At 35.5% G+C, this 13,830-nt stretch overlaps 1 protein-coding gene across 1 annotated transcript in view; it reads right to left on the bottom strand.

The window, feature by feature from the left end:
- The window catches only part of LOC131162343 (putative methyltransferase At1g22800, mitochondrial), a 54,553-nt gene that overhangs the window by 27,018 nt on the left and 13,705 nt on the right, over positions 1–13,830 (bottom strand). Inside the window, exons 3-5 of the mRNA XM_058118709.1 lie at positions 9,323–9,401; positions 2,794–2,935; positions 2,638–2,707 (exon numbers count right to left, since the gene is read on the bottom strand). Coding sequence (XP_057974692.1) covers positions 2,638–2,707; positions 2,794–2,935; positions 9,323–9,401 — 291 coding nt within the window. The remainder of the gene's footprint in view (positions 1–2,637; positions 2,708–2,793; positions 2,936–9,322; positions 9,402–13,830) is intronic.

Below are 13,830 nucleotides of genomic sequence, written 5' to 3' on the forward strand. Positions count from 1 at the left end.
TTTTATGTCTATTAGCTCCCCTATCCTAAGCTAGCTGGTGGGGCAGCCAAAACTAGCCCCATCTGAAGGGGCTTAAAGGCCTCCTCCCGTACAAAACATAGGCTAAGAGAGCTCAACAAAGCCTAGCCCACAAAACAAACACACCCTTATGACCCAAAAGAACAAGTATGGCCTCTCCCCACCCCTCCAATCTCCTACCCACTTTCTTAACAGGGGTAAGATTACACCCTAAAGGAAGGCTTAAATAATACAAAGGCCAAGCCAAATAAATAAAAGTAGCTAAAGCCATTAACCCCACCTCGTCACCCTGATCCATGTTAATACCTACCTATCACAGGCCGAACACTTCACACCTTGTGAAGGGCCATGCAATACTATAGCACTCTTGCTTAAGAAGTCTATAGCATTCTTGCTTAAGAAGTCAGCCAAAGATTAACATGGTTTACCACAAGAATACATTCATAGCAATTGAATGAAAAGTGAAAACAGCAAGCAAATCATGAAAGCAAATGGCAAGAGAGCAGTAAACACTGAAGCAACATAATTCATTAACAACACCACCGTAAGCAACTTGTGTTTAGCAAGGGAGGCAAGCAGGCAAAAAACGTTTAACAAATGCTAGTGAGTTTTACAAAACTAATGAGCACTCATCTTCCTTTAAAAAGCTTTATATGCTATTTTACATTTGGCACTAGGAAAATCAAATTGTCAAAGGAGTCATACTCCCACTTAAACTAAGGCTTACACATACTCAAAGCATAAAGCCTATACAACTATACTACTATTTACATGATGGTAACCCATCCCATGCAAATCTTCCACTAAAATCCAGCTGATTTGTTCATCTCCAAGGCCTTTCCATTTCACTAAAAGCCCGTGCCACTTCTTCCTTGATGATGTGAACTCTTAGTCTACAAGGATGACTTCAACTTCTCTTCTACCAGGTTGCGCTGTCTTCAGTGGTGCTCTAGTTGGCTGAGTTTTGCTTGGATTTTAGTGTCAGCATTGAATGGCTTGAGGTAGCTGATGTGAAACACATAATGCATTTTCATCCAAACCAGAGGATCAACCTTGTAAGAGTCCTTCACGACTTTAGTCAAGATGGGGGATGGTCCTTTATTTTTGCAAAGTAGTCTCCTATCTCGACCCCATAGTGACCTAATCTGTTCATGATGGAGCTTGACAAGCACCAAGCCACCCACGTTGCAACACTCTTCACCCTTTATCTGCCCATTTCTTCATCCACTTGAAAGCTTTCTGCAGGTAAGCTTGGGCGATCTCTACACTATAACTGTCTTTTATAAAGAAGCCTTGGCCAAAGTCACCATATCCCCTAAAACCTTTTGAATGCTCTTTCACAAAACCTTTGTTAAAATATCATAAAGACTAAGACCAATAGTTGCTAATTTGAATGTAAAATTTTTTTTACCATTACATCAAAATAAACAATTTTGTAGGCTTCTACTAGCCTATAAGAAAACTTTTTCATACAGAAAAAATAAAATTAAAATGATGTAAACAAATTTAACAAAGTCAATCTATAAATATATGTATGTGTGTGTGTGTATACCTCAATGGAAACAAATGTTATGAATAATGTTGGATGTTTACAGTGATATATAATAAGGATGTTTATGTTGATATGTTTATTAAATTTTAATTAGTCTTTATTCTTGTTAAATTACTATCTAGTCCAATGGTTATTAAACATTGCAAAACGTTTACATACTCTTTTCTCTAATGATTAGTTGAAAATCATTGCTCTCTAATTATTTTCCCAAATGATTATTATAAAATCATTTTTTATAGAAAAAGAAATTCAATAATGAGTGAAAGAAAGAAGTGCAAGCTGCAGAGAAAAAGATATCCTCCGAATATCAGCTAAAAGTAATTACAAAAGTGCAGCTCTCCATACTATCAAATAAAAAAATAAAAAAAATAAAAAGGATGCAGCTCTCCAATCCCTATGGAACAGACAAAGAATTCCCCCAACAAAATTCCCCGAAGCATGTACAACTCCATCCCATAAATAGAAAATCATTACTCTCTAGTCTCTAACAAATGCCCAAACAAATCATATAATACTCAGGTATCCCATCCATTGCACAAGTCACTACTAGTACATCAAAATTCCCCAGGCTGTCCTACATGAAAGCTTACATGTTCAGACCTTCCAAAGCAAGACATCTTGAGATACAGCCTCCAAAGAAGAACATTATTCATCAATGCTCACTCCTAATATAAACTTGTGTCTTCTGTAAGAGCATATCAATTAATAAGCAAGGCTCCCATGCCACATCAGGGTTGGCCGGTTGGGCGAAGCCTAAGATCACGATTCAAACCTAAAACCTAGCCACAGTTTATTAGTGTAGTATTCTTTACCATTGGGCCGAGGCTCACCTTCTACTACGAACATGTAAAAATGTGTTGGCTTGATGATCCGACAGTTAGCATATATGTAGCAATATTTTCCATTGTTTTAGCTTTATTTTCTTAATCCCTAATGCACTAATTTTGTGTCATGCTGCATGCTAATGAAAACCTATTTTTATTGGGATCCATTAATAGAAAAAAAAAAAAATCTGGGAAACTAATGTCAATAAATTAAAATCATGCCAGCAAGGAAAAGTTACATACCTGTATCATGGCTCCAGGAAGATCATTTGTCCAATGGAGTCCCAAGCAACTGATTACCAAATCTAGAGAGCTTTGCATTTACAAATAGAAGCTATTAAAACATAAAGAACTTAAAGACACTTTCATATTACTCAAAAATATAAATTACATAAATACCTTTCTTTTACAGGCAAAAATTCTTCATCACCAACCACATATGATGTTTCAACGTTTTCATTCATTGTATTTTGCTCAGTGTATTTACACAACTTCACCATGTCATATGAGGTATCCATCATAATGAGCTTTTCAATGCCACCTAATAGTTGAGAATACCCTTTTCATTATGGTACATGACAACTAGACATAGGTTTTTTCATCAGATGGATCAATGAGTACAATAAAATTAGAAGAAAATGCTTCAATACATAGAGGAACAGTTCTCACAAATACCATACACTTGTGAAATAAAAATACAGTGTTTGTTCAGAATCATGTAAATGATCAATTATAACCTGTCAAATTTAAAATTAATAATGCTCCCTCTTCCAATAACAAAAGACATACAAGCATTCATAGAGTATTGGGAAGATGCAAGGCAGTGTGCCTTCTTTTATAAGTCATGAGCTTCAACCATCAGATAAGACACTTTATTTGCAGTGGTAGCTGTACAATGCCCTGAAAAGAGGCTGCCTCGCCTATTACCCCCAAAAAAATCCCACCTCCATCCCAACCCAAATCAAACAAATAAACAAAAAATAATAATAACAATAACATAAAAAAACAAATAAACAAATAAACAAATAAAATAAATAAAAACAAGCACACCTATCTTAACTTCCACAATTGCACATTTGTACTTAAGATTACACTTTATTTACATCAACATGCCACAGCACAATGAATATACCAAAATGCCAACTAGAAGTAACAGAGTTTCAGAACAGTCTACATGGTTTGATGCATGACACAACTCCCATAGAAATATTTTCTTTTCTTTTTTTATAATAAAAGAAGAAGTCATTAATAGAATAAGAATTTACATCTAGGAGAATAAGACATCTCCTCAACAAAGTCTGGAAAATCCAGAAAAACACAAAGGAACATCCTACAGACTAAAGAACAAAAGAGAAAAAAATAAAAAACCATCCTGAACTAGCACTCCGACACATAACTCCAATCACATTGAATATCAGAAAAGCTCAGCCACTTAAAAATCTCGTCCTACAGACCAAAGAGAAGCCAAATAATGTATCTTTTCCCAAACCAACACCTGAACGGACTTCTTTCCTAGAAAAATGCACTCGTTACGCTCCAATCACAATCCCCAAAAAACTGCGGAAAAAAAAAAAAAAATACATTTCCTAAGCACTGCCCTTTCCTTTTTCCTACCAAATCCAGCAAAAGTCACTGCCAAAAAATCCTCCACTGTCTCATAACTCACCCAACATTCGACTCAAATACCAAATAGCTTATCCCAAACACTCCAAGCATTGTCACAATGAATGAACAGATGCGATGATGATTTCGAATTATTAAACCAGAGAACACATATGTCTAGAGGTATAGCCTTCAAAGGTCTTCTAACCAGCAACAATTTATTGGTATTAATTCTATCAAGCACAACCAACCAGATTAAAGCCTCAATTTTAAAGGGGACCTTGGCCTTCCAAATGGAACTATAGAGCGGAAAAGAAAATTTTGACCTACTCAAAAAATCACAAAAAGATTCACACGAATAAACCTCCCAATGATCCAGAGACCTAGACCGCCTATCCTCTAAAGAAAAAAATACAATTATTTAACAAGACTAGCAAAGAGGATAACTCTTCCATCTCCTTATCATTTAACGATCTGCGGAAGTGGAAATCCCAAGGCAAAGGATCACCCAAATCAACAACAAAAGAAGAAATAGACTCATCCTGCCCTGAGCTTAGGTGAAAGAGCATGGAAAAGAGGTGGACAAAACTACATTCCCCAGCCAAGGATCTTTCCAAAACCAGATATTACTACCTCTACTCACCAGGAATTTAATATAAGAAATGAAGAAGGAATAACTCTAAGATATAGCTTTCCACGGACTCTCCAAAGAACATCTAAATCTCAAATTAGTATCCCACCCATTCTCATATAATCCATACTTATTTTAACGACCAAATGCCACAGGTGTTAGATTACCACTTTACCTAAAAGCTTAAGTTGTTAGGTTGCGGCCAACAATGTATATCAAGCTTTAACACTGTCCCACACGTGCAACCCAATAGCATATGGAGAGATAAACACACGATAAATAGCACCTATGATAGGGAACACAATAATTTTTTTAAATACCAAAAAATAAACACGGGCAACAAGACTAGAACCCAGAACCTCCTGGTAACCAGCTCTGATACCATGTTAGACTACCACTTTACCTAAAATCTAACATGGTATCAAAGTCGATGGTCAGTAACTCCAGGTGAGCGACATTATAGAAAAAGTCGATGTGTGAAGCTAATTCACCTGGCGTACTAATAATTGGAGGACCAAGTTTGCAACCGAAACCAATAAGGATCATCTAGGCTTGGAAGACGAATCTAAACAGGGTCAAGAAATGAGATGTAGGATTGATTCGGAGGCACTTGGAATGCAATCCGAGGCACGTAAGGCATGGTGGTAAGGCCCACTTGAGCATCTATTGGAGAATTAGGCTTACTCCCATAAGGGAGACGGATTCCGCTCAAGGGAGAACAATTGGAACTCACAAGTGAAGGGCAGATTGTTGAGAATTCCACTTATGAGTTTGTCCCACATTGAAAAATTTGAGTGGATGATGGATGCTTATATACATGGTTGGGCCCTAGACCCAAAAGGCTTAAACTTTTGGGCAAAGTTGGTGCTTACCTATGTGTATCAAAACTACTCATGGACTCCTCCGGTGCTAACAAGTGGTATCAGAGCTCTGGTTAACAAGAGGTCCTGGGTTCTAGTCTTGTCACCCACTTTTATTCCATGGTATTATTTATCATTTGCTTATCTCTCCATGTGCTGTCGGGCTGCACATGTGCGTGAGTGTTAAAGTTTGATATACATTGTTGGCCCACAACCTAACAGCTTAAGCTTTTAGGTTAAGTGGTAATCTAACAATAGGGAGGAATTCTCTAGAAAAAAACTGCCAAAGCCTTGTAGCCAAAAGGGCTATGTTTTTAGACACCGAATTTCCAATACCGAAACCACCCTCCTATTTAGACCTACCCACCACTCCCCAACTAACCAAATGATCCCTACTACCCCCTACGCCCACTGGAAACTTAAGCAAAAGCTCATTGAAACAACTCAAGTGAAGTATTAACATCAACTTGTTGATCCATTCACTAAAGCTTTAGGGGTGCTTGGGTTAAATTGAATTTTAACAATCTAGGATCATATGATATACATGTACTCAACCTTGAGGAGGAGTTTATTAGTCATTTGTTATTTAGCTTTATTACCTATGTTAGTTACTGCCAAACCCACCTAGTGGGACTTGAGGCTTGGTTTTGTTGTTGTTGTACCTATGTTAGTTACTAAGAGATACTGAGGGTATCATAGTCATTATGTACTTGGCATACATTATAAATAGAGGGAGAGACCTATTGTGGTGATTAGGTGATGTAGGACAAGAAGCAAAACCATGGGTAGACCCTTGTTGGAAACTATCAGAAGAACTGGATAAGGATTACAGGATTTAGTCAGTAGTTTTTTTTTTTTTTATAATAAAATAAGAATTTCATTGATAGATTAAGAATATACAGCCAAGAGAATAAGACATCTACTTAGCAAAGTCTGGAAAAATTCAAATAAAAAGAATAAAAAAAAACATAGAAAACTAAAAAAAGCAAATAAACCAGCGGGAACTAACAATCCACGCCAATCATTACGAATATCAGAAAAGATCAACCGATTAAAATTCTCCTGCCCCACACACCAAAAAGAAGCCAAATAGTGTATATTTTCTCAAACCAGAAAATGCGATGACTTCTTCCCTAAAAAAATATATGAATTATGCTCCATCCACAACCCCCAAAATACCGCAAAGGAAGCACATTTCCAGAGCATTGTCCTTTCCTTTTTCCTGCCAAAACCAACAAAAAGAAACTGCCAAAAAGTCCTCCACTGCCTCTGAACTCACTGAGCATTCCCCTAGAATACCAAACAATCTATTCCACACCCTCCAAGCATAACCACAATGTATGAACAGATGTGATGTAGACTCTGAACAATTAAAACACAGAACATAAATGTCTACAAATAGAGCCTTCAAAGGTCTCCTGACCTGCATTATGTTATTAGAGTATTAATTCTATCAAGGGCAACCAACCAAATAAAATCCTTGATTTTAAAAGGGACTTTGCCATCCAAATGGATCTATAAAGAGGAAAAATCAATTAGATCTAGTCAAAAAATCACAAAAAGATTTGCAAGAATAAACCCCCGAATGATCCAAAGACCAAGACTGACAATCCTCCTCTAAAGAAAATGATAGTCATTCAAAAGGACTAGCAAAGACGATAGCTCAACCATCTCTCTATCGTTCAACGATCTACGAAAATGAAAATATGAAGAAGGCAAAGGATCACCTGGATCAAAAACAAAAGATGAAATGGAACCGTCCTACCCTGAGCTCAAGTGAAAGAGGCATGGAAAAGAGGTGGACAAAACTACATTCCCCAACCAAGGATCTTTCCAAAAGCGGATATTGCTACTCTTTCCCACTATAAATTTAATATGGGGAATGAAGAGAGGGTAACTCTACAAGATAGCTTTACACAGACTCTCCGAAGAACATCTAAATCTCAAATTAGTATCCCACCCATTCTTGTCTCATCCATACTTTTAACAACTTTGCCAGAAGGAAGAATTCTCTAGCGGGAACTGCCAATGCCATTTAGCTAGAATAACTATGTTTCTGGACACTAAGTTTCCAATACTCAAATCAACTACCCACCACCTCCCAACTTACTAAATGATCCCTAAAGCCTCCTACCCCCGACCACAAGAAGTCCCTCATTATCTTCTCAATCTTGCTAGCAACCCCCACCAAAGTCTTAAAAGTAAAATGAAAGTATAAAGGGATACTAGAAAGACAAGCCTGGATGAGTATAATTCTACTACCAAGAGAAAAAAGAGCACCTTTCCACCCATTCAGTCTCTTAGACACCCTTTCCAAAACAATTAATAGTTTATTCTGTGTTTAGCTTTACTATATAGGATTATGTGCATTTGAGGGCTTGTCCATAGTATTTGTGCATTTTAGGTGTGTGTTTGTAACTTCACATGTCTATAGGGGCACATGTATAATTTCTTGCATTATAGGTTTTCTTATAAATACAACGTGAAAGTCATGTGAGAGGTGGCTTTTATGATGAATTTGAATTGAAGTGAATGTGTGACTTCCCCTGTTGTATCTCCTTTTTCTTATTCCCTCCTTTTCCCCTCTCCTCTCATCTCTCCCCCAAATTATGTGTCGGCTGTAATTCTAGGATGATTTCATGCATCATTAGGTCTTCCAATTTATAAAATATCCTTAATGTTAAGACACTTGAAAAGTGACAAACACATGCCCATAGTTGCCTAGGTGACAACCCCCGATAGCATCCCCAATCAATAGGATCCAAAACGCCAAAAGTGGCTACCCATATTTGTTAACCATCATCAAATCAAAAATCATACAAAAAATATTCAAAAATATTATGATTTGATGATGGTTAACAAATATGGGTAACCACTTTTGGTGATTTGGATCCTAACCCCCATTGATTTGAAAGTGGACTATGATAAGCTATAAATTAAACATAAGCTAATCATAGGTGCCTTCAAAAGTGGAGTATGATTTGAAAGGGGAGGAAATAAAGGGATTTCTATTGCTGAAATGCCTCCAGCAGCACATTGATGGAAACCGCAGGGGGGGGGGGGGGAGAGAGAGAGAGAGAGAGAGAATCCACCACTTTTCGTTTACCAGCAGCAGGAAGAAGGAGAGAGAGAGAGAGAATCCACCACTTTTCGTTTACCAGCAGCAGGAAGAAGGAAAGCCAATGGACTTCCGGTTTACATTCACTTATCCTTGGAAGTTGTATATTAGAACAGCTGGTCATTATGAATTTTAACTTTTCTATATTGACTTGTTTATTTAAAGAGTTCAAAAACTTTGTTCGCTTAGTAGCATAATACTACTTTTTTAAAAATAATAAATTTATTTACATTAAAAGAGTCCAAAAACCATAATCACGTATGCAGCAATCCTACCTACAAAAACTTCAATCCTAGAAGGTCTATTAAGCACATAAAAATGTAATCACTTATCCAAGCATTCTTATCCACCAAAGACACCAATCCTTCAAGGCCAATTAAAGCACATAATTACACTAGAAGCCCAACCCTAACTCTACAAGCAGCATCTTCCCTGAAAAACACATAATGAAATATCAAGGCATGAAAAAAACCAAATGGACCCTAAAATTCCTTTGACTAAAAAACAATTTAAAATTATTACCATGACAGAATCATTGTTCTTCCTCGAGCTGCATTCGACATATTTCACATATTTTACACAATAATCAGAAATTAAAACACATTCAATGCATGCAGACAGGTATGCACAAATGTACACAATTACACACTACAAGACCCTGCCCATGAGTAAATTGCATTGCTGAGAGGAAATGAAATATTAAATTAAATAGCTCACCACGCCCAGGTAACAAACGCCTAATCGCTTCCAAAGAACCTCCAAGACATAATGCAGTGGGAAAAGTTTTTTTGCAATCCTACAAAAGGCAAATAAATGGCTAAGATAACTTGATAAAATGGAACAAATCAAAAACAAAGGACCTTCAAATTTTTTGAGCAAACATTCATTTGAAGATCATTTAGCAGAAGTGGAACCTCAGAATCTCTGAGTTTCATCATCCTTCATAACATTCACACATGTTTGATTCCAGGAGACAGGAAATATTCATTTCACATTGACCAGAAAAAGACAAAGGAACAAACTACACGAGCATGAAAGCCTACCATGGTCTTAAATTTCCACAAAATTGTCAAAAATTTTCCGCCAAAATTTCTGGTTTTCTTCACCCTCAAAATTGAAATGGCAGTCAATTTCTGTCTTGCATAATTTCCGTCGAAATCTCAATGAATCATCCAAAATTTTTTGAAATCTCGAAATTTTTGCGGAACTTGTCGAAATTTTAACTATGCAATGAAATTTCCTCGGAAATCAAATGAGAGACTCAAGGGTGAAGTTAAATTTCTCTCTTAATTTATTTTATTTATTTTTCTCGAAACAAAAGATTATTACAAGTTCTTTTGAAATTATATGAAAAAATAAACTTCAAGCAACATTTTATTTAACCATTCATGTCTAAATTATCATTGTTTGTATAACAAATAATATTTAAATAATTTATGAATTTCCTTCCCTTCCCCAGACCCCGCATACGTGGGAGCTTTGTGCACCGGGCTGCCCTTTTTTTTTATTTGTATTAACTGAATATGTTTAATGCACATTATCTTACAAATAAGTTAGATACACATACTATATTACAACTTTCCACCTCATGCACAACATATATGTTTTTAACTTCTAATATATTAGTCCTAAAACTTACATTATTATGTTTGTTAACCATTTCCAAAGTTTCCCAAAGAATTACATGCTTTACTATTGATTTGCATTATTTTTTTAAATTGAAATCGAAATTGACATCAAAATCGGAACTTCCGTCAAAATTTCCGTACATTTGGAGCTTCGAAATTTGAGTCAAAATCGAAATTTAAGACCTTGTGCATACCCATGCATGCACACAAGAAATTAAAGAGATTTTTATTATATAAGCCAAACACAAGATGAAGAAACCAAGACTGAAAATTTTTCATCCTTCAGCAATTTCTTCTTTTACGAAAAAAAAAAATTACAACATAAGCATGAATATTTTTCAAGTACACAAGATCAAATGTATAGATCAAAAAAGGAACAATATATGACCATCTTTCAAATGGCTTCTGTTTGTACTATACTCTTGAAAGTGGGAGCATTTGGTCTGTGGCATCAAACATATTCCCACGTAACGACATTCCCTAGAATCTAATTTTTGGAAATGGGATGCTTGCCTATTGGGAATATTTTTGTCCTGTTCGCATTGCACAATTCTCAGGAATGTACAAAAGATTTCCAAGTCAATGTTTGGTTAAACATGAAAATCCCAACACACATTTTAAGAAGATGGCTATTATAACCTTGACACATGTATAACCAATATATGAAAAATAATTATACTTTCAACCCAAAAAAGTACTAAGAATATGTACTTAATTAAATCCATGCTTTAAATTGTTCATGATCATAAATTTAAAAAAATTCAAGATTTAAATAATCAACTAACCAAAATAATTAAGGGCATTAGGGTGTACGAATATTAACCTTTTTTTATCATAACACAATAACAATAATATTACTTTTATTTTATTAACAATTTACTATTTTAAATACAATAAATAGAGTGTGATAATACTATATTATAGGTCATTGTGGCCAACCCGCCAAAATGGTGACTAGTGAGGGCAGTTTGGTCCAAGAAGTAGGATTTCCATGGAATGGGGATTACCATGAAAATTACCTATGAGGGTGGATATGGGATGCTCAAGTTTTCTGAATCCTTATATTCCCAAGAATGAGAACGTTCCCACCACATCAAATTCACATGCTCAAATAGACAGGGCCATAGGCATCACATTCCCAGGAATCTTGAAAGATGTCACAAACCAAACACTCCCTAAAAGTTTCTCCAAGTGTCTTTCGGTATTAGTAACTGTTTAGTTCTTGAAATTACGTCTTCAAATTGGGGTTCAAATTCCTCTTCATGGTTCTCTCTAGTGAAATCTCCTATTATCTCTTGAGAGAGTGTGCCATGGATTTGTTAGACTGCACAAAGAAAGATGAGCAAATGCTTGATCGAAAGAAAGACCTTCAATCCAAGGTTGGACAAAGGAAGATCCCCTATATGTTTGTTTTCAAACAAAATCAATCACACAACAAGTGAATGATGTTTTTTAAAGATGTTGCCAAATGGTTCTCTGATGGCTTATTGAGCTTCTATTAGTTGGGAAGGAGTTTTAGAAGTGTTCAAATTCATGATGTGTAGTAATGGATATTAGATTTATCCAACAATGGCAGGGAAGTTTTTGGAGTGGAACTAGGTTGGAAAGAGAAAGATTTCTCGGTATTCATCCCAGTGGATTGAAGGGAGATAGGAGACAAGACTTTGTGAATGGGTTTTGTGAGGTGGCAACAAAAGGGCTTAAAGAGGGATTTTCTTAATTAGGGTTGGCGGTTTAAATTTTTTTTTTTAGATTCTTTAAAGATGTTGTCAAATGGTTCTTTGATGGCTTATTGAGTTTCAGTCAATGTGAAGGAGTTCTAGAAGCGTTTGAATTGGTATTGTGCAGTATTTGACATCAGACCTGTCCAACAATTGCAGTGGAAGTTTTTGGAGTGGGATGAGGTTGGAAAGGGAACATATTCTTGATGTTCATCTAGTGGATTAAAGGGTGGAAGGTGACAAGGCTTTGTTAATGGGTTTTGTGAGATGGTGAGGGAAGGGCTCCAAGAGGGATTTTCTTAATTAAGGTTAGCTAGTTTTCCTTTTTCTTTTTTGGGGGCTTTTAAATTTTTTTAGATTCTTCTTTTTTTTTTTTTTCTTCATTCTCCCGTTTTCTTTTGGTTTTTTTCCTTAGAGGATCTCTTGTCCTCTCTTAGGATGAAATTCTCTCTTTTCTCTATCTTAATATGCTTCTTTTTCTATCAAAATAAAATTATATGACCATCTTTCACAAGTACAAACAATCGCTAGCTAGGTAAACCAGAATGCTGTCACTTTTGAATGCTATAAGCTTATAAATTCCAGTTCATTCACAATGATGCAGCACATTGTGAATGTATTCCATGGTGTCAACTATCATGTAGTTGCGAAGATGAAAATTTTCACATTTAATCCTCCACCCTGCCCACACCTAGGCCTTCACCCCCCCCCCCCCCACAAAAAAAAAATAAAATAAAAATGTAAAAGACTAGAACTTACGGCAAAAAAAGACACCGCACATGTAAAGAGAATGAGATCCAAAGTTTGCCAGTTTATGGTAATAGAATGGAAATTATTCAACCTCATGGTACTTGATCGATAACTACTTACCAATCTAAAGACTGCTCAAAACATAGGATGGAAGGAGGTCAACATGCCACTCAAGGAGAAGAAATTACAAAAACAAGAGAATAATATTGTCTTGTTCGGAATAAGGATTTGCTCCAACAAGATAGAAGAAATAGAATATTCGTAGATATCTCTTGACAAATGATTATATAAATAGATTATGGCAATATAATGGCAATATTATCGCAATAGATCATTTGGTTAGTTGGGAGGTTGTATGCATGGTCCTAAATTTCCCCAAAATTGTCAAAATTTCGATCAAAATTTCTGGTTTCAGTCACCCTCAAAATCAAAATGGCAATCAATTTATGTCTTGCATATTTTCCGTTGAAATCTTGACGAATCATCCAAAACCTCAAAATTTTAGCGAAACTTGTCGAAATTTCAACTATGCAATGAAATTTCCTCAGAATTCAAATGAGAGACTTAGGAGTGAAGTGAAATTTCTCTCTTAATTTGTTTTATTTATTTTTTATCAAAATGAAAGATTATTACAAGTGCTTTTAAAATATATGAAAACATAAACTTACAGCAACATTTTATTTAACCATTTATGTATAATAAATAATATTTAAATGATTTATGAGTTTCATTTGTATTAACTGAATGTGTTTAATGCACATTATCTTACAAATATGTTTGATACACATACTATATTACAACATCTCCACCTTATACACAACATAGATGTATTTAACGTCTGATATATTAGTCCTAAAACTTACATTATCATGTTTGTTAACCGTTTCTAAACTTTCACAAAGAATGTCATGCTTGATTTCCGTTATTTTTTCAAATTGAAATCGAAATTGACATCAAAATCGGAATTTCCATCAAAATTTTCGTACTTTTGGAGCTAAGAAAGTTGAGTAGAAATCAAAATTTAAGACCTTGGTTTTATGTAGGTTTGAAAATTAGAGGCGTTTTGGGTCATGGTAAGTTGGTGTCTAAGAACATTGCTTTAATGGATGAATCATAGTGGCTATTT

The sequence above is a fragment of the Malania oleifera genome, chromosome 8 (genome assembly GCF_029873635.1).
Source record: "Malania oleifera isolate guangnan ecotype guangnan chromosome 8, ASM2987363v1, whole genome shotgun sequence".
Taxonomy (NCBI): Eukaryota; Viridiplantae; Streptophyta; class Magnoliopsida; order Santalales; family Ximeniaceae; genus Malania; species Malania oleifera.